At 41.7% G+C, this 22,471-nt stretch overlaps 1 protein-coding gene across 5 annotated transcripts in view; it reads left to right on the forward strand.

Annotated features, from left to right (window-relative positions):
• KIF20B (kinesin family member 20B) overlaps nucleotides 1–22,471 on the forward strand; it is a 1,912,547-nt gene that overhangs the window by 639,486 nt on the left and 1,250,590 nt on the right. For all 5 annotated transcript variants that reach the window (XM_044056921.1, XM_044056924.1, XM_044056926.1 and 2 more), the window contains exon 15: nucleotides 3,252–3,405. In XM_044056921.1, the coding sequence (XP_043912856.1) occupies nucleotides 3,252–3,405 (154 nt within the window). The remainder of the gene's footprint in view (nucleotides 1–3,251; nucleotides 3,406–22,471) is intronic.

A 22,471-nucleotide genomic window follows, 5' to 3' on the forward strand; every position in this document is an offset into this window, starting at 1 on the left:
AAATGTCTGAAGCTAAGTCAGACAGGGTTGATAAGCCCTTAGGTTCCTGTGGGCACAAGATTCCCTTATCTGATGCCCACAGGGAGTGTGTCTATTGCTTGCAGCCTGCATATTTGGATAGTGCCTGTTCGGTTTGTGCAGGTTTTCACTCCCGGTCTTTGGGGGATCACTGTAATAATTTGATCCTCAAGGAGTTACTGCCTGCTTCTCCCCTCTTGTTCCTTGTACCAAAAGGTTTTCCTCTTCTCAATTTGAGCCTGTTAAAAAGGTGCCAAAGCTGCTGGATCCGAAGGCTTTAGAGTCTTCTCCTTAGGTTCCCACTGTTGCCTCTCCACTCTGTATCTCAGTCCCTAATTCAGGGCCAAGAGTTTCGGCACATAGATCTCCACTCCGGGAGACCTCCGCAAGAAGGACCTCCAGACCAGCTTTTACATCCACCTCCATCAGGTCTTCTTTGAGTCTGTCGGATAAGGACATTGTTAGATTGATGAGGCAATTTCTTGAAGCACAGATTCAGATGGGGATTTTGCATGCTCTGTGAGGCTTTCCCCATTCCATCCCGTGGCTCCTTCTCCTATCCAATCTCCAGTTTTGGCATCATCTGTTCCATTGGTCTTAGAAACTGAGGTGTCAGAGCCAATAGTTATCACATCTTTGCCTCCAACCATTTCCCTGATGCATTTAGTGCGGATGGTGTCTGTTCCAAGTGTATTTAGGAGTCCTAGTGTTGACGTCTGGTCCTGAGGGAGGGGGGGGTTGGCATTGACAGCTCTGCTCCAACTCCCCCTTCGGAGCAGGAAGCTCAAGGGCTTTAAAGGATGTCTGTTCTGTTAGCCTCGGCCCTGGGAAGACTTCCCTCGGCCGTTGAAAGTCGTCCTGCCTTTGAAATGTTGAAGAGGGTTCTCTCCCATTCTGTGACCCTCGGTTCTCACCCTGACAGAACCTCTCCCTGTCCCCACTGGATCTGTCTGAGGCTTCTCTTCTACCGAAGAATTGGCTCAAGTCCCCTTTCTGGGCACCAAAAAGAACCTCAAATAAACACTGTGATCTGATATGATTGAGTGGGTGGGGAGGCATGACTTCTTGTATAACTGCATCCTCTCTTCTGATTGTGGATTCTGGGAGGAAAGACTTTTATCTTGGTGTTACTTTCCTCTGGATACAATCCTTAGCACCCATCGGCCATTTGTGATGGCTTCCTAGGCTTTGGGGTGCAAGGAAAAGGGGCCTCCCGACTGCCTCCAGAGGAAGGCAATCAGGCAACCATTCAAGAGCGCTGAAAGGGTCTGTCCGAGAAGGATGCTCAAGACCCTTGGTTCTACAGACCCCCCTCACCTGGATGGGTGGCATCTACCATTTTGGTTATTTCCTCCTTTGCCTCTGGGGGAAACTTTTCCCTGAAAATCCTGAAAAAGGACCCGGAGATTTCTTGAATTACATATATTTACTGCCATGCTGTTTCCTGGAGAAGGATCTTTGTGGAATAGAAAAACAGATCCTGATGGCAGACAGGGTCTTCCCATCTTTCTCACTGTGAGAGAGTGGGTCTCGAACAGTGGGGCCAAGCAAGGTTGATCCATCAAAAGGTGCATTGACGAAGGACGCCCTGAAAGGTTTTGCTTTCCGAGGTTATTGTTGTGTATTCTTGCCCTAGGGCTGTGCATATGCTATGTGAGTTTTGAGATCACGTTCATCCTCTGCGGTCCAATATTTGCTTTGGATGAGAATGGTAGTGAGTGACGTTCTACAGGTTGTGGCTTCCTGCATAGTAAAGCATATGGTAATGTCATTCTATCTGGATCCTGGAAATAATGAAAGTTGATGTGATCAGTTAAAAGATGGAATCAGAATAATTATTGTGCAAAGAAATGATGGTATATTCCCTTCACAATTGTAAATTCTCATTTAATATCAATGCTAGAATCATCCCATAAAGGGGACATGCTTATGGGCTGTGCTCACTCTTTTGAAAGTGTTTTGGGGAAATGTTAACCAGACTGACAGGTATATTTTTTGACATTGCCTATTGCTTTGTAGGCTGCACATCTTAATATGAAAAAAATGCTGTATTCCAAATTTATCTGTGAAATTCCTGTGGAAGTTTACTAGTATTGCAAATAAAAAAGAATGTTTAAAATTATATGGATACAAGTAACGCTAATTTTCTCTCTAAAATGTATATTTCACAAAGCTAAGAAATGAATCAGTCTCACAATTGTCTGCACTCCAGTGTCTAGTCAGTTGAACTTCCATTGCCTTTTTGCAGTCGTCATGTTGCATTGTGTTTTGTCATGGAGATGCCACTGAAATTTTATGTTGGCAGTAGTACTTTATTTTATACACAAGTGAACGGGATCAGGTTTTCTGAAAGGTCAATATCTTACAGGTTGAAGTGATTGCAGAGACTGACCCTTTGTAGCTTTGCTAATTTGAACTAGGGAGGTGTTAAAATCTCTGACATGTAGTTTTCAGGATTATAGGTTTTTGTACCTTTGCTTCAAAGTAGTGAGGCTGGTTGGTCCTGGCCGTCTGGATGATTGATGTAGATCCTTTGCTAATGTCATATATCATGATCAGCCTTGTTCTTGCAGGATAGGAATTCTAGCCATTAGTAAGAAACTATGATGTTTGACGAGTTCTAGTTGATCGTGACTGAGTCAAACATCTGTAATGATGAATTAATTATGGAAATGATCGTTGGCTAAGATCTTGAAGTTCAAGTTTCCAATTTTTCTACCCTCGACTGAGGGCCTTTTGTACTAATTGAGGATGAGTATTTGCATATTTATGATGTACTGGGACATCCACTCAATTTGCATGCATAGCTGCTGAACGTAATAGCGATCTTGGGTATTTTGAAACCAAGAACTTGCTGAATGACTGGATAAATAAGATGCTGACTTTCAGTACTGCTTTTGTAGCGCAGCTTGAAAAGCTTAAAACATCTGCATAGGCTTTCATGTATAATATATTTGTTAAGCACTTTACAAGTTTGAATAGTTTGTATCAGTATTTGAATATAGGTGACAGTTTGCTGCACTGCAGTCCGCTTTGAGGAATTGTGTGGATTTAGTAAATTGCATTGATTTTTTTTTTTTAATGCTGACTTTGTATCTGGTAAAGGTCAAAAGGCTTGTAATGGGATTAACTAGAAAGACCATTCCGATGGGATTTGTGAGTGTTAGTTGCCTTTTTCTGCATTACAGTCTTTATGAAGAATACTTTTTGTTTTTCAACTTTTTCCTCTTAAGTGAACGTCTTCAGAAAGAAAGGCAGCTGATGGAAGATAGATTTGATGAACGGCTTGAAATTTACAAGGAGCTATTAAAGAAGTATAAGGAGAGAGAGGAAAAGGGGGAGGAGCAAGATGGCGTGCCGAGTCCTGGTGATCCAATACAAACTCAGGTAGCTATCGAAGTGCAGTTTACGTAGTACCTGTGTGCAGCAGTGTGTATTCCTGACCTTTTGTATAAAGTTAGGGAAATGCATAACCTTTCAGCCATTGTTCATATTCAAGTGTAACTGATGCTAAAAATTTTATAGGTTGAAGAAAAATTATTAATCTTTCAGTATTTATTTTTTTAGAATAAAGCAAAATATAATGTGTGTTTGTGTAGATAAATTATTTTCAAGCTGAAATCTTAGTCTAGCTTTTGGAGAGCCTGCAACATGGTATATACTACTTTTGTTGGCTACTTTACTCTGGAAATCCTGTGCTTTTTCCATATATATCTGCTGAAGTGCACTATTACCACTTATGAATCTGCCCTAGGATATAGCGAGGGGCACTTTCAAGTGCAGACTAGGGAAGTTACACATGCCACCACAGAACCACAAGCTCATAATATTATTAAGCAGAGGGGGCTGTGGTTAACACTGGACATTCTACCAGACTATAAAACTAAGATCCAAAAGAAGGAGATGCAGTCCGATACGACAATATTCGGTTGGGTCAAAGCAAATGTTTCTTTGCCACCTAAAATTAAAATAAAGGCTATTAAGGAGGTACTGGGGAAATTATCCCTTTCCAACAAGGGAATATTTTTAACCTTTTAACAGGGAAATTTTAATCTGATATGCATTAAGGGAAATGTTTCAAGTTGGCCAAGGAATGTGCTTATTAAAAGAGAAACCTGATACTTGAAAATATACTTTAAGGTGTTTAGGCTAAGAGATGCTGTTGATGGAATGCAAAGACTGAGAAGAATATACTTTTCTTCATGGAGACAACACAACTGGCCGAGACGGGACAGATTTTGCATCTTGTTAGAACATCAGGAACTAATAGTGAATTTATAGACACACCTGATTACACTTTCAGACAATGCCTCAATACTGTCTAACAGTAACATTTCTGGTAGAGATGAGTTATGGTAGACATTGGAGGTCCCTAATGCAAATGATGAGGAAACAAGGATTTAAGGACTGAGTTCTGGAATTACCAGCAGAAAATTCTCAGAGATTACACACAAGTACAGTAACCCCATAAAGGATATAGCCACAAAAATCCACCAAGGAGAATGCATACAGAGGGACTAAAACAGTCTAAGACTTGCAACACAAAGGAAAATACTGAGTGGGAAGCAGAAGGGAAGCTAGCAAGAGGAGAAAATAGAATGACATATTTTAATGAAAACAGGAGAGCGCTTTAAAGCAGGCCAGTGTTAAGGCTACTAAAATGTTAGATCAAAGATTAAATACAAAAAGTTCAGAACTATGTAACAAAAAATTAAGAACCCATGCACTGGCAATGTAGAAAGATACAAAATCAGAAAAGATTATAGCAGTGATTTAAAAGATAAAGTAGCCTGCAACTACCCCCAAGAAACTATTGTCTTAGATGACTTTAACATCGACTGCAACACTTGTTCCTCCGAAGCCCCCAGCAACCACATAAACCTCCATGGGTTTACTCAAACCATATCCTCTCCCACTAGGTATAGCAAAAATGCAAAGGTAGCTTCCTAGATTGGATCCAGATCAATGGTGACTCGCAGATGCACCATTCAGGCACACTACCTGCTGACCTCCGTGACCACTGCCTCACCTACATCATCAAATTCAAAACGGAGATCACCCATCATCACACCTATAAAGTGACACGAAACAAAAAAAAAAAAACTTTAACCCAGACAACTTCCTACATGATCTCAAAGCTGTCAACTGGTCTGAACTTAAGACTCCCACGGGATGAGGCTGTGGCCTTCTTTAATAGTAAATTCCTCAGAATCGTCAACTCCCATGCCCCTATTCGCACCATCTGTGTCAAAACTTGAACAGCACCATGGCTAACTAAACTTACGAAAACCAAAATAACTAATAGGAGCAAGGCCTCGTCCACTTGGCATACTACTAGAGACCCTATAGACCTTATCAGATACTGTCAAATAAGGATTGACACTAAAAAATCCATCATATCAGACAACAAATATTACTATAACAGCGTACAACAAAAGCATCAAAATAAACCCCAAAAGTTCTGGGCTGGAATAAATAACCTCCTCCACCCAGGCCGTACTACCACTCCCACCCCATCAGTTGCCCGTGATAAAACACCAGTGGCTATTGCGAACACATTCAATAGCTTCTTTACGGAAACTGTCCAGACACTAGCCACCCAACTCACTTCTACCAAGCCTAACCCCCTTCACCCAGTCCCCCCCTGCCATATCTCAAATAATTTCGATAACTCAAAGCATCCTGCAACCCATTTCTCCTTTAGCTTCCAACCTATTCCTACTACCCTAATACGAACCCTTCTCAAAAAACTTAAACCCACTTCTCTAGCAGCAGACCACCTCCCAGCTGAATTCCTGCAATTAGCAGCTGAGGCCATCGCTATCCCAGTCTCTACCCTCATTAATAGATCCATTTCTGAGTCAACCATTCCATCAATATGGAAAATATCACATGTAATACCCCTGCATAAAGGAGGTAATTCCACAGAATTGTCCAACTTTAGGCCCATAGCCATACTCTCAGCTCTAGCAAAACTTTTGGAAAAGTGTCCACATGCAACTAATGCACTACCTCAACCATAATAAACTTCTCACAGACTCCCAGCATGGTTTCGGACCACACCATAGTACCACATCAGCCCTCTTATCTTTCACCAATGTTATCAGTCTTAATCGAAACAACAGCTAGCTATCATCTGCACTCTTTCTGGACCTCTTTAAGGCCTTTGATATGGTCAGCCATCAACTTCTGCTCAGTACCCTGAAAGCTGTCTTCCTGGACCATCACTCTCTGCAATGGTTTCAGTGCTATCTAAGTGTTAGACAACAGGCTGTCTTATGGCAGGACAAGCTGTCATCACTTCTCCTGGTCACCTTAGGAGTCCCTCAGGGCTCTGTTCTAAGTCCCCTCCTCTTCTCTAGCTTCATAAATGACCTTCATACCACTATCCCAAATGCACACTGTATCCAGTATGCTGACGATTCCACAGTGATTTGCTCTTTCAGCTCTTTCACCTCACAGCTAATCTGCTATCCCTAACCAAGAATACCTTTAACAGTATTGAAAACTGGATAACTGATCGGCAACTTCTCTAGTATCCCAACAAAACCAAGCTGTTGCTTTTCTCTCCTACCTCTCGATCCACTCATCCATTTTTCACTATTAAGTCTAACAATGGTACAATCATCTCCCCTGATAACCAAACTAAGCTCCACTCCTAGGAGTAATAGATATTAACATCAAATTTGATGCACATATAGACCACACTATTAAGTCCATCAACAAAAAAATAGGATCCCTCTACAAGGCCAAACATTTCCTAACCCCTTTTGCTAGGGGTGCTATTGCCCGAACCCATCTTCTGTTCACTCTCCTTTATGCTTCACCAGTATTTACAAACCTCTCTAAAGCTAACCTCAGCAAACTATCTTCCTGTTACTACCATGTAGCTAGATTCGCCACAAGTATGGCTTGCAGGATGCACCCCTGCAAAAACCTAACTCAACTTGATTGGCTGCAATTTCCTTCTCTTCTAAAGCTTAACCAGCTTACAGTAACGCACAGAATACTCAACCATCTGGACAATGCCCTAAGCCTTAAGAGCATTATTAGCCCATATAACGCTATTAGGCAATTCGTTCGTCCAACAAGCTATCAGTCCTTACCCTAAAATCCAATAATGCAGCAGGTGATTCCCTGTTTGCTTACTCAGTGGGTAAAATTTGTAACCTTCTTCCTGCAAACCTTACCAAAGAGCTATCTCTTCCCCTATTTAAAAAAGGCCTCATAAAATACTTAAGAGCTAACTGGTTCTGTCCTTGCCTAAACCCTGACTAACTCAATCCAACATTTTGGTCTTTCTTTAGCTATTGGACTATCAGCAAACAGATACTCCACTCATCTGATGTCATATCTTAATGTACAGCTATGCCTGGTGAGGTTATCCTTTCTGTATACTGTAGTTTCCCTAATGTGCTCTAAATTTGTGAAATGATCTATCTTATATTTTTTCTTACTCTTAGCATTTGTCTGTGTTCCTACTGTGGTGAACTATCTGATATATTGTATCTATATCCTTTGCTCTCTTGGAATATTATTGTACTGTTACTAATTATTATTATTTTTTTTTATTTTGGAGCTTTTCTCCCCGGTCCTTCGCTGAAAATGGACATGTATCCAGTTGGACCATCCCAGTCAACAAATGTAAAATAAAATAAAAAATAACATAACTAAAACTATTTTGTTGACTCTCTAAAGAGGGAGAAAAGAAAGCCGAAGGGAATCGGAAAAAATAAACTTTCCATAGTGTGCTACACCTACTGTGGATAACTGAAGAGTGGAAGGAAGTCACGTGAACAATAACCTAAGGAAATAAGATGGTCATTTAATCACTACGTCACAAGATGCCAGGTTCAGATGATCTTTTCGTAGACACTTGGAAGTTAGTGGGAGACAAATTAGTAATGTTTGGTTAAGATTATTTAATGAATAATGGGGGTGAAACTGTCCCTGAGACTTGGACCAAAGCAGTAATAGTAGTGATAAATAGAAAGGGTAAGGACCTATCTGACCCAGGAGCCTGTATATGTACCTTAGTATTAAATCACTACTATAAAATCTTTATATCCATATCAGCTAAAAGACTGGCCAAGAAACTAACCAAGGTAGTAAGCCTGGAGTAGTGTAGCTTCATAGAAGGAAGGCAGAACTTGGACAATATCACTACAATTGTATTAATTCAACAACAGGCAGAGGGGAAAAAGGTTAATTAATGATCCTTCTGGATGTAGGGAAGGCCTTTGAACGAATCAGAGTGGGGTGTCTTTTTTTAAAGTCCTGAGGAAATTTGAAGTATTGGAAAAATGGATTGATTTAATCAGAATAGATTTGCCATCCAAGGAAAGTATCAGCCTGGCTGGATCTCCAAAAGCCTTAGTCTGAGAGGCACACACCAGGGATGTTCTCTGCCTCCGATGTTGTTTGCCCTATATATTTAGCCATTGGTCTCTAAATCAAGGAATCTGCATAATCAGTGTATAACTGACATGGCAGACAGGAGAATGCATTATTTGCTGTTCATGTTATACTCTTCATATCAGAACCAAAATAATTTCAAAGGGATATAATAGTATAGCTGAATATAAAGTAAATTAAATGAAAACAAAGACTGTTGCATACAATTATAGCCCAACTTTTGATTCAGGAAAATCTTAATCCTTTCTCTTGGGACATGAATGGGGTACTTAGTGTATAGATTAAAAAAGTGAGCACATGCCACAAATGAAATGTGGTGAGATAGAACAAAAAAACTAAAATACATTAGACAATGGAAAGTGATCTGTATGGCTTAAGAGAGTAAAATTCATATCCTAAGTGTTTTAGCTCCCCCACTTTATACTGCTCAGACATGTACTATCAAAGCAGATTACAAGATGTGGAAGAGAATACTATATGGCTATAACAGCATTTATCTAAATGACAAAAAGGTGAGGCTAAGATGGGAAAGGTCAGTTGGGCCTGTAGATCGGGGGGGGGGGGGGGCAGTGTTCGGGTCTGAAATCATATTACAACGCAACATAATACAGGTTGCTGCATCTACACCAAAATGGAAGCAGATGCTTCAGGAAAAGGCAAGAGGGACAAAAGGCACAAGTGGTCTAGAATGTTGGTCCTAAATGCAATTGAATAGAGAAGAGAGACAAATGGAATTGCATCCAAGTAGCAGTTTTGTTAGAAAAGTGAGGTATTTGAATACCTTGCACTGTCAGGGATAGAATCCAAAGGCCTGACAGGACCAGAAGAGAGTTAAGCTGAAAGGAAATGGAAATTGCAAAACGAAGAACCCAGATACCAGGAGCAGATCATGAAACAAGATACAGTAATGAGATGGGAACAAGCGCATAAAGTGTTTGGCCTACCAGAAAGACTCCATTTAGCATTTATTTGGCTAGCTAAGGAAGTTGAGATCTTAAAGATGGGTAGTTGATGAGGAAGTCTAGCTAGTATGACCAGATTTAGTGACAGAAGCAAGATCAGAAAGAGTGACCAAGGTGAAGTGAAGATCAAGGACATATTGGGGATTTGTAGGTAATCTTAATGGGATGAAATACATATTAAGACAGGGTGACAGATGAAATTGGGGAGAAAACCTAGTTAAGAAATGGTGGCAAGAAATATGTTTCCCAAGATACCCCACAAAGGTTAGAAAATTTAGAATTGGTGCATGGATGTGCTTCCATAAGTATTGTTACAAATAACCGAAATTGCACATGATGTTCCCACTGATACGTAGTAGATGTCTTGTAGGTTTAATGTACCAGATAAGCTATCGGAGGGTAATGTCAGGCTTATATTGAATGTAATTGAAGATGCCTTTAAATATAAAAGCAGTAATTAAGCTCATAACTGTGGCAGCAAAATAAAATGGAAGAGAGCAAACCGACCTGAATGGAAGACCGTGCTGAACATAGCGAATAAAACATAAAACAAGCAAGGCGGAGTTACCTTTGACTGGTAAAATAAGCAAACAGATGGCCCAGAAATGGCAGTTGGCAAAAGCAGGTAAAACCCTAGGGTAAGTTTGAAGGGAGAATGAAGTTCCAATATTAAATACAATAGGGGAGGTATTCTGGAATGGCTGTGTAAAAGACACTGTTTCACTCTACAAAGAGGACCTAAAACTTCGCATGATATTGAGGGGGAATGGGAAGTTTGAGGAAGGATTGCCAAGATAATGAAGGAAGAATAAACAGAGTTCATACCATGTAAGTATAGTCTAAAAGAACACATGCATAGTTTTCTTTATATAGGGGAAATGTACTTGGTTTGTAGTGGTAACATGAAGAGATACCCATATATGAGTTAATGCTTGAAACTTAACAGAAGAATGGCTATGGATATTTAAAAATATTACATCTGTTATGTTAAGTGTATTTTTTCTGATGTTCATTGTGTTTCACTGTTGCAGTCCTAACTAATGGTTATCGATCGGCCAGAATACCAAAGGTAAGAAAAATGGCGTCTGTTGCAAAGGACGTCAGGGCATCCGAAACAAAAGGAGGCAGCCCACGTCACTTCCTCAGTCTTCCTTGCCACGGAGCCCGAAGCAGAAGCATTTCATGCACGAGTGCCGATTGGCAGTTTTTTTGTTGTTCCGACTATAAAGTTGAAGTCTACTACAGCTAAGTCCCCAGTTGAGGATCCCCTTTTTTTGCCTTAACAAATGTCAGAAAAAGTTAATTGCCATACCTGTGGTAAGCAGATTCCCCATAGAGGTAATTAATACTTATTGTATTATTTGTTTAGGCCTTGACCACGACATTCCTAATTGTGATCTCTGTGCCTCCTTTAATCCATGTACTATCCGTTGACGGGCTAAGCTTTTAGCTAAACATTTTGGAGTTTGGCCTAAGTTTATTGGTATGGCATCAGCCAGTCTTCAGGCTTCCGATATCCCCAAGAAATGTAAGGATAAGGACTGTGATGGACTTCAGAAGGTCAAGTCCTCGGATGATGGTAAGATGGTCGGTAGTCAGTGAGGTGCCTTTGCAGCCCCTGCAGTCCGGGGACTTACTACCGCAGGCCGCAATTCAGACCATTGCAGAGTCTCTTGGGCATTCGGCCTCCAGTTTGCCTTCCGACCTTTCGCCTGTCACCTCTTCAGCTGGAGCCAGAGCCACTAAGCTGACTCCGGTGTCCGAGGCCTCCGCTCTGCGTTCAGACAGCAAGCTTTTTCCTTTGACTTCTACTGCGACTTAGTCTGTTGCCAGGCCTCCCGAATCCTTCAGGCTTGCAGGCAAATCTTCCATTTGTAAGCCTGTGAAAAGGCAGGCCTCCAGTTTCTTCTCCTCAATCCCAAATAGTTAAAATGGCTAATGACCTTTTGACTCTTATTAGGGGTTAAGTACCAAAAACAACCACACGAAGAAATAAAGTCCACCCGAACTCGCTGCCAAGCACTCCGGATACAATGAAAGCACGTTGCGATGATTTAAAATTTTATTTAAGCGTTCTTTTTTAAAAATCCACTTTTCGCCGAGCTACTCTAGCACAACTTCCTCAGATAAAAAACTCCAAGTTAAACAACAATTACATCAATGGGCTAACATCTAAATCTCGTACCCTTCTCCCACGTGACTAATCTATTGAACACGTAGCTTCAAGACAAGCTAATAATAAGTTAATACATCAATGAATACATGAATATATTAATAAAATTAATAAATTAATTAGTTAATACGTACAACAAACTGGCCAAATCAAAAAGAGTGTAACAATGTAGATATACTATGTTAAAACCTCACATTAACACAAATCATGTAACACTAACTTCGTGTTCATATGCACTAAACACCCATAAAAACCTTACACTAAAAACTTATAAATTGTGTGTTATGTAAGCACATTAATTCAAAGAACCTTCTAACTTACAAGACTTAAAAGTGTAAACTTATAAAAGTTGTGTAATAAAGGTTCCCTCACAATACTATACAGTTACCATTACTTAAAATCAACAACAAACCTTATACCCTACTAACTAAAATTTAATACAATAAACCTAAAATTAGAAGTAAGATAGCATGAAATGAAATGCAAATAAAGTTAAAATCTAAAATGAAAATCAAAATGAAAATAAGATAAATTAAATAATGAACCACTTTGCATATTTATGTATTTGGGTCGTGTAAGCACTGACTCAAATATTACCTAAAGGTTTCAGTACTTAAACAACTAAATCTTAACCAATGTCCAAATTACGTAAGTAAATTCCTAAGACGGAGGATACACATAATGGAATTACATTTATTGATGCCTGGGAATTGGCATGCGTTCAAACGCAGCTGCCATAATAGCTCACTTTTTTCCAGTCTCAATGATTCAGGACCACCCCTATCATCACTGTGTAATTGATGAATTACTCTGAATTTAAAACTATGGCCTTCATGTTCTTTTACATGTCTAGCCAACGCATTTTCTACTTTCAGTCTACCGATACAATATTGATGTTCATATATCCTTTTGCATAATTTTCTATCTGTTTTACCTATGTAAAACGCTTGACATAGGTTACACCTAGCTAAATAGACCACTTGTTTACTCTGACAATTATATTTGTCCTTAGTTTTAAATTGCATATTCCTAACAGAAAATGTCACCCCTTCGTCAATGTACTTGCACCACCTACACATATTACATTTGTACATCCCTGCTCGAGGGTGTGACTTCGTGTGTTCCCTCTCAAGGATCGCCGTCAGGTTACTACCTCTTCTATAGACTACCTTAAGTCTAGTTGGAATCAAGTTTCTCAACTGGTTGTCACCCGTCAATATAGACCAGTTCTTGTTAATAATGTTTACAACTTTACTGGCATCCAGTGTGTATGTACAAATAAAACAAAGGGGATTAGAGGTGTCTGCTCTCTTCCTCACCATTACTTGTTGGCCCGAAAAGTTGTTCATAATTGGTGTGTAAGAACCCACTTCCCTTTTATATCTTACTTCACTAATCAGATCCTGAATTAATGGGGCTGGATAACCTATTTGAATAAAAAATGTGAACAATGCATCACATTCATCTTCAAAGTCTGTGTCCCTTGAAACCATTCTTGCAGCTCTTACCAGTTGACCCTTCACTACAGACCTCTTCTGATGTGAAGGGTGACAACTGGAATACTGCAAGAAAGAATTAGAGTAAGTTACCTTACGGTGAATTTTCGTCACAAACTATCTGGTCTCATAATCCTTATTTAATTCAACATCTAAGTATGATATTTTGTTTTTACTGTATGTGTATGTAAATTTCAAAAAGTCAGTGCTATTATTACAGTACTCCACCATGTACCTTAATTCTTCTTCATTCCTCTTAAACAATACAAAAATGTCGTCCAAGAACCGCGTATAAAGGCAAAGCTGTTCCTGGAAGATAGTGTGTGATAAAACATGTGCCCTTTCCCAATTTGCCATAACCAGATTGGCAAAGCTGGCTCCACATGGGGAGCCCATAGATACTCCAATCTGTTGATGGTAATACTTCCCATTAAAGGTAACATAGTTGTATGACAACACAATATCAAGTAGCTCTTCCATTAATTTAATCTCTGTGTCCGGAGCACCATGTTGTCTCAACATAAAAGAAGCTCATTCTATCCCCAAGCTGTGTGGAATAGAAGGGTACAGATCTTTAACATCTATGGTGAGGAACAACAGGTCCTCCTCAAATACACACTTATTTAATCTTTCAAGAAATGACCAGGAGTCCTTGGATATCTGTGGTTCTAAGGAAACATATTTCTTCAAGGTAGTATCAACAACTTTAGCGCATGAATATGTAATACTATGCCTTCTGTCCACTAGTGGGCGCATTGGGGGATTATCCACACTTTTGTGCACCTTCGGAATCCCAAGCAAAATTGGGATTCTCTGTGCTGGTTGAACCAAGTAATTGTAGGCTGATTTGTCCACTTTTGCCTCTATATGTAAGTCCTCAATAAAGGACCTAATCCTTCTATAGGCACTGTTTAATTCATTTCTTGAAACTTCACTGTAAGATTCAGTTTCAAAAATATCTAACATTCTTTTATTATAGTCCAAAATGTCCATAATAGCAATGCCGCTCCCCTTGTCCGGCTTCATAAGTCGAACCGGTGCCTGGCATAAAAATCTTAAGAACTCTCTATCTTCTATGCTAATGTGCCTATATCTACTACCTTTGTTCCTAACTACAGATGCAGTTGACATATTACGCAAATCTAATTCATTCATTTGCTCAAACAGTGTTATCAATGGGTGAAGCGGAGGATTATAAACACTAGTTACGTAAAAATCATTTGAAACGTTAGGGTGGTCACCCAAACGAGCTACTAAATTCAACTTCCTACAAAACAGTTTCAAATCAATTAATGTATTTGCTATGTCCATATTCGTTGAGGGAACAAAAGAGTGACCTTTTGCTAATAGTTCAATCATCCCTTCTGTAATAGTAAGGTCTGAATAATTGAAAATTTTAAGTCCATGTTACTATTTTGCAACACCTGACATTTTCGTTCAGTTGTAGGGTAAACACCCGAAACACCATCCGTTGTCAGTTGTTCCTCATTCTGCCCCTCCCTGTTTTCCTTTTCCCCTCAGTTGGAACAAGGCCCGAGGCTCTCCTCCGAAAATTTACATTGTTCGCTGTGTTAGTAGATTTGTTATAGGTTCCCCAGTTATTATTATTAGCAGCTATCCTTTCACTCCGTCTTACTGTTGAACCATTATCAATAAAATTGGTAGATTGTTGTTGATTAGTGATCGCTGAGGGGGCTAACCCTCGGTCCTGGTGTGCCTCACTGTGCACACCCTCAGTAGATATAAAGTTCCCCTGTGATGGTGGGGGCTTAGGGTACGCCACCCCTAGTTCATAGTCTTAAATCTCTCTTGATTTTCTTAATTTTCGTAGCATTGATTTTTAACATGTATTGATCAATACTATCAAAGATTCTCTCGTATTCATATTGATATCTCATAAAATTTAAGTCACTTTTAATTTCTAAATCCAACTGGTTAGTTTCTGTTACTAATAACTCTGCTGCTTGTTGGTAATGGTGGCAGAAAGTCGTTAACTCTACTCCATGCTTGTCAAATAAGTCAATTAGATCTTTATAAAACTTAGAGTCTTCAGTCAAACCAGTTGGATATTGCCACACTCTTAAACCTTTAGGAATAATCTTCAAACGTATGCATTCTTGAAAATACGCTATTTCTAGCCGTATTTTTCTAAGTTTCACTAATTTTGCGTCGGATAGATTCATTTTAGAAGACAAATCATGTCTTACCTCACCAGTCGTGTTTGCATTATTTTGTGCAACCACTTGTGCGAAGGTGAACGGTCTGTTGACCCAAGAGTTCAGATTAAAGGACTCAGCCGGAACCCCCTCATTTTCATGCGGAGCGATAAGACTACGCTGAAGGCCACCATCACCGCTATTCTCCCCATTTGTAGTCGAACCACTAGTTGTAGATGTTGTACCTAAATTACCAGGTAAGATGCTGCCTACATCCCTGGTATTATCTAGTTGGCTCGAACACAGTGGTTGTAATGTAATGCTTTGAGAAGGGGTCAGTTCATCCATTCTTTTAGTTAGCCCATCCACTTTCTGCGAGAACAATTCTATGAGTGCCGACAAATTGCACTCATTATCCGGTTGGCTTCGTACCGGAGAAGCACTAGTTGCGTGCTCAGGATCCATCACCAAACACAAGTGACAAACTAGAGAAAAGTACCAAAAACAACTACACGAAGAAATAAAGTCCACCTGAACTCACTGCCAAGCACTCCGGATACAATGAAAGCACGTTGCGATGATTTAAAATTTTATTTAAGCGTTCTTTTTTAAAAATCCACTTTTCGTCGAGCTACTCTAGCTCAACTTCCTCAGATAAACTCCAAGTTAAACAACAATTACATTAATGGGCTAACATTTAAATCTCGTACCCTTCTCCCACATGACTAATCTATTGAACACGTAGCTTCAAGACAAACCAATAATAAGTTAATACATCAATGAATACATGAATACATTAATAAAATTAATAAATTAATTAGTTAATACGTACAACTGGCCAAATCAAAAAGAGTGTAACAATGTAGATATACTATGTTAAAACCCATTGATGTAATTGTTGTTTAACTTGGAGTTTTTTATCTGAGGAAGTTGAGCTAGAGTAGCTCGACAAAAAGTGGATTTTTAAAAAAGAACGCTTAAATAAAATTTTAAATCATCGCAACGTGCTTTCATTGTATCCGGAGTGCTTGGCAGCGAGTTTGGGTGGACTTTATTTCTTGGTGTGGTTCTTATTAGGGGTTCTCAGCCTCTACCTCCTAAAAGGAGCAGGCATGTGTCTCCTGTGACTTTGTTTTTTTCAGGTTCTGATTCTTCCAGCATTTATGCTGAGGAAGAGGAAGTTTCTCAGGTTTTTTCTCCCTTTTGAGGATTCAGATGCAGAGGAGTCCATCCCTTCTGCTTCTCCCCCAGAGGATTTCTCTTTTGGTGATACTTTAATTACTCTCAGGGAACATTTTAAATGGGAAAGTCAGGATTATCCCCAATCTAAGAAGCGGATTAGGGAATTTCTGGATTTACCTCCACATAAGCCTCTGGCTATTCCCCCAGTGTTGGAAGTTTTTGTTGATGTTTTTCTGGAAAATTCCTTGACTCCTAACTCTGTTCCTCCTGTTCCCAGGAAACCTGATAGGTATTAGAGTCCCTGATTCTCATTTGTTTCTTTTCAGGAGCCCGTTGGCAGATCCAGAGGTTATTTCTCAAGGCCCTAAAGGTGTAAAGGCCACTGTTACCAGAAATCCTGTTCCTTCTTCTGACAGGGAAACTGGGAACCTGGATAGGTGGGGTAAAAAGTTTATACTTCTGCCACTCTTGCTGTTAGGGCTACCAGTTGTCTTTTTCATATGCTGAAGTACCAGCAGCACACCTTGGAGGCTATTAAGCCTAGGATAGCAAGTGTGCCTCTTTTGGCGGAGAGTAAAGACATGCAGGATTTGCTGAAATCTGCCAGTCTTGTCAACAAGCATTCTTTACATTGTGGTTTTGACATCTTTGAAACCTCCTGTAGGGCTACGGCTACTGGTGCTGTTATTAGAAGGCACGCTTGGCTCAGGGAACAGCCTCTTCCAGAACCTGTCAAGGCTAAGCTTTTGGATGTACCTTTGCATAAGGACAATCTTTTTGGCAGCAAAGCAGAGGAAGTGCTCAAGAAGATGGAGGATAAGGCCAGGTCCATGCAAACTGTTCAGGATTTTCTGCAAGTTCAACCTCCTCGCTTTAGCAGGAATTATCCTTCCAAGAGCTGGACTTTTCCTGGCACCAACAGACAGAACCGTTTCAGGACTAGAGGTTACAAATCTTCTAGGGGGCAGGCGGCTACCCCTCAAAAGTCTAAGCATTGGCAGGCTTCCACTTCCAAGGCGGGAAGTTCCAAGCATGCATCTCAAAGTACTCTCAGTGACTTTTCCCAACTTCTGCCTGTTCGTGCTTGCCTGGAGAGTCCTTTAGGGGGAAGGTTGGCCCTTTTTGCAGATGTTTGGGCCTCTATCACGGACGATAGATGGGTGCTCAGAACGCTGTCCCTAGGGCACAAGTTTTCTTTCCACACCTTTCCAGCTTCCAAAGGATTCCCAGATGCTCCTCCAAACCAAAGGGCAGAAGTAGAAAAATAAAGTTTGTCTATTTCTCATCTGGGAGCAATAGAATCAGTTCCTGCTCAGCAAGTAGGCCAGGGCTTTTGTTCCAGGCTTTTCCTAGTTCCAAAAAAAGAAGGCACCTGGCGTCCTATCCTAGATCTATCCATTCTGAACTCTTTCCTTGTAATTCCATAGTTCAAAATGCTCACTCTGCATCAGTTGCTACCAATGCTAGAAAAAGATTCCTGGCTGGGGACCTTGGATCTCAGAGTCTTATCTGCACATCCCTATCAGGGAAGGTTGCAGGCAGTACCTTTGTTTCAGGGTGGGCAAGCAACATGATCAATTTTCTGCGCTGCCCTTTGTGAAAACTCTGGGAGCAGTAGATAAGCCAAAGTGCCTGGCTCCAGTCATTGCTTTTTGCAGACAGAAGAAAATTCAGATTTACCCATAATTGGACGACTGTCTGATTCAAGTAAATTCTCAGGAACATCTGTTTAAAGGATCTACAATTTGTAAAGACTCGTCTCTCTTCCCTGGGTTACACTCAACGAGGAAAAAGCAAAAATGGTACCATCCAAGGAGAATAACATTCCTGGGAGTGAGTCTGAAGATAGCCACCCAAATGATATATCTCACCCAGGAGAAGCAGACAACTCTTTCAGTTTACTTCAAGGACTTGGCAAGCCTGTCCCAGCTCCCTGCAAGCACTGGGATACATGGCATCTTGCATTGTCATGATTCCATATACAAGACTGCATGAGGAAATTGCAATGGTACCTCAAGAGCATTTGGTGTCAACACACACAGGACCCTGGATATGATGATTCCTCTGCTTCCATGTCTGCAGACAGAGTTTCTGTGGTGGGCAGCAGCCTGTCTACAAAACAGAGGCATGCCTTTTTGCCCACCACTCAAGTTCTTACTAAGACGCATCGTACTACGCCTGTGGAGCACACCTGGATGGCAGATGCATACATTGACGTTGGAATGCCCAGCAGATCCACCTGCACATAAATCTAAAGGAGTTGATAGCAGTTCAGCAGGTCTTACTAGCTTTCAGTCATCTTCTTTCCCCAGGGACCCTGCTAGTCAGGACAGACAACACCACAGTCATGTGATGCATCAACAAGCAGGGAGGCTCATTCTTACACCCTGTGCAGGCAGAGTATGACTCTTTGGTCCATAGCAGCATCTTGGGCCCACAACTCCTAGCTCAGTTTCTCCCAGGAAGGCTCAGTGTTTTGGCAGATCAGTTGAGCAGACAAACTCTGGATCCTAAATAGTGGCAGCTGAACAGAGCAGTCTTTTGCAGCATCATTAAACGTTGGGGCACTCCTCAGGTAGATCTTTTCTCCTCCCCCGACAACAGTCTACCTCTTTTTTTGCACCAGACAGCATCACAGCAGAGCCTGGAGAGTGGGTGCTCTGCCCTTCCCTTGGACGCGGCTGTCAGTTTATGCCTTCCCTCCTCTTCCTCTTCTTCCCAGAGTATTATTGAAGATCAGGGATGAACGACCAAGGACTATTCTCATAGCTCAGGACTGGCCCAGACAGCATTGGTATCCACTGCTTCGCAGTCTCTCCCAATTTCCTCCTTGGCATCTTCCTCTGAAACCAAATCTTTTGGTTCAGGAAAGGGGAAACCTTCTACATCCTCATCTTTAGTCCCTCCATTTGGCAGCATGGCTCATTGTATGACTCCTTCCTTATCTTCCCCTTCCCAGCAAGTGGTTGACATGCTGCTGTGGGAGCCCAGGAGGCTTAGCACTAGGAAGTCCTACGTTGGCAAATGGGAAAGATTCTCTCATTGGATGCTGGCTAGAGGGGAATCTTCTTCTTAGCCTACCCTTCCTCTGATCCTGGAATACCTGGCTGATTTGCTTCAGGGTGATCTTTCTTTCTTTTTCCTCTATCAAGATCCATGCTTCAGTCATTTCAGCTTATTGTTCTTTTGAACAACCCAATGTTAAGTTGTCAATCTCGCCTTCATTCTTGCTGGATGAAGGGGTTCGGAGCCGATCCTCGGCTCCGACTCGGCCACTCTAAAAGCTCGAGAGCTAGTTTCACCGGCTCGAGGCTCCCCTATATCCCACAATGCTAGGCGGTAACTCCTCAGATCTCGTTTGCTGCTACGCGATCGAGGTGCTTTTTTCAACCGGCTCAGGTTAGTTGAATCTTTTGACAGATGTCCTTCAAGAATGCAACTGCAGTCATAACATGTGGGTTGTCCTGCCTCAGCAGCCCTCGGTCGGCCGGATTCCAAAGTCTGGGTCCGACGTCGGCTGATGTCGCATTTCTCTCCGTCAGAGCGGCTGGAGTACATAAGCATCAGCCGACACCATTTTCTCCAGCCTTTCTTGCCGCGCGGTGCCCGAAGCAGAAGCAGTTCGCAAGTGCCGGTCGGTCAGCTCCTGTATTCTACGATACCGAAGTCATCAAAAAAGCTAAGTACCCCGTTGGGGACCTTTTCTTGCCTCAGCCGATGTCAGAAATTACTGAAAAAGTTAACAATTGTCTTTCTTGTGGTAAACAAATACCTCATAAGGATTTCCACTCTTACTGCCTCCCTTGCCTGGGCCCAGACCACGACGTCTCGGCCTGTGTAGCCTGTGCTTGCTTCAACAAGCGCACTCTCAGGCGCCGGGCGGAGTTCGCTGAAGATTTTTTCGGCGATAATTTTGCTTACACCATGCCGTCGGATCTTCCGACATCGCAAACTCCCAAAAAGCGAAAAGACCGGGACCGACATCCTCGGCCTGCGTCTACCACCGACTCCACGCCAAAACCTAGCGCGAGTGCTCCGGTTCCCTCTGAGACGGTCTCTCCACCGCTCCGAACCGAAGACACCGCATTACCAACGACTCCGATTCCGGACATTACTCTGACGCCAGTTATAGATTTTCCTCCGGATACCGAAACCGAGGAAATGCCCGAGACCATTGCTGTAGACAAGGTCACTCCTGCACGTGGAGCTGCCAGGCCCCCTATGGCCATGTCCATTAAGGCCTACACTAGGGCTAAGGCAGCCAGCAAAACAAAGCATATTACTTCTAAACCCTTACCTCAGCCGACTCCAGAGACACAAATTATGTCCATGGCTGCTGATTTGATTTCCATGATTAGAGGTTCACAGGCCCATCCTGAGAGAGGATCCCAGCCTCCTCCTGATAAAAGGCCCCGGGTTGAACCCTCTGACCCTTCTCCTTCAGATGAAGACTCTGAGGGCTCTGTCCACTCTGATAGCCAGGAAGAGCTCTTCCAGACCTATGAGGACTCGGATGCAGAAGATTCCATCCCCTCTGCCTCCCCTCCTGAGGATTTTCCTTTTGGGGAAGTTCTGCACACCATGAGGGAACATTTCAAGTGGCAAGGTCAGGAATATTCTGATTCCAGGAAACGCCTTAGGACTTTCCTTAAGAAGCCTCAGCACAGGCCCTTAGCTATTCCTCTTGTACTTGATGTTCTGGATGATTTGTATTCTGACTCTAGTGCTACCCCTGATTCTCTTCCTCCTACTCCAGCCAAGCCAGACAGGTATTACAGGGTCCCAGAAACTCATTCCCATTTATTCAGGGCCCATACTGCTGATTTGGAAACTATTTCACAGGGGCCTAAAGGAGTTTCAGCCTCCACCTCAAAAAATCCTTTGCCCTGCAACAGGGAAGCTAGGTCATTAGAGAGATGGGGCAAAAAGGTTTACACATCCACTACCTTATCTATGAGAGCTTTAAATTGCCTTTTTCATATGTTACAATATCAGGATTATCTGTTAGAAGATTTACAAAAAACATTAGCCACTCCTGATCCTTTAGACAGGAAGTCTTTGCAGGAAGCTGTACATAACACTCAGCAAGTAAGCAATCACTTCCTGCAGTGTGGATATGATGCACTGGAAGCTTCATGTAGGGCAGCTATGACAGGGGCAGTCATTCGTAGACATGCTTGGTTAAAAGATCAACCTCTACCAGATCATGTAAAAGCAAAACTTCTGGATGCACCTTTGGAAAAGAACAAGCTTTTTGGTGCAAATGCTAAGGATGTGTTGAAGACCATCGAAGAAAAAGCAAAATCAGTTCAGACTGTGAAAGATTTCCTCCAGGTTCAACCCCCCAGATTCAGTAGGAATTGGCCTTCAAAAAACTGGTCCTTTCCTAATCCAGAAAAGTTTCAAAGGAGTAAGAACAGACGTGGCCGAGGAAGAGGCCAATACAAAGGCCCTTACAGGGGACGACAATGGCAGCCAGGAAACCAAAGAAGTGACGCAGGGGTTTCACCTGCCCCACAACAACAATCTCAATGACTTTCCTCTACTACCGCCTACCAGGGAACAACTAGAAGCTCCCTTGGGCGGGAAATTATCTCTGTTTGCAGAAAACTGACACAGACTGACAAAGGACAAATGGATTTTGGACATTATAGACCGAGGGTACAGGTTTCATTTTCATACCTTACCAAGAAAACAAGGCATGCCAAAACTACCACAAAATCAGAGGGCAGAGGCTATCAAGCAAATCACTCTGCTGACTCGAATGAAAGCAATAGAAAGAGTTCCACAACAAGAACAAAACCAAGTGTTTTACTCAAGACTGTTCCTTGTTCCAAGAAAAGAATCTCAATGGAGACCAATACTGGACTTGTCCGCATTAAACACCTTTCTCATAGTACCAAAGTTCAAAATGCTGACTCTACAGCAACTCCTTCCCATGCTGGGCAAGGGGTCATGGCTGATTACTCTGGACCTCAAGGAGGCATACCTGCATGTCCCTATCAGACACAGCTGCAGAAGATACCTCAGATTTCTTGCAGGGCCAGAGCATTATCAATTCTCAGCATT

This window comes from Protopterus annectens, chromosome 14.part0 (genome assembly GCF_019279795.1).
Source record: "Protopterus annectens isolate FY-2018-M chromosome 14.part0, PAN1.0, whole genome shotgun sequence".
In the NCBI taxonomy this organism is placed as follows: Eukaryota; Metazoa; Chordata; order Ceratodontiformes; family Protopteridae; genus Protopterus; species Protopterus annectens.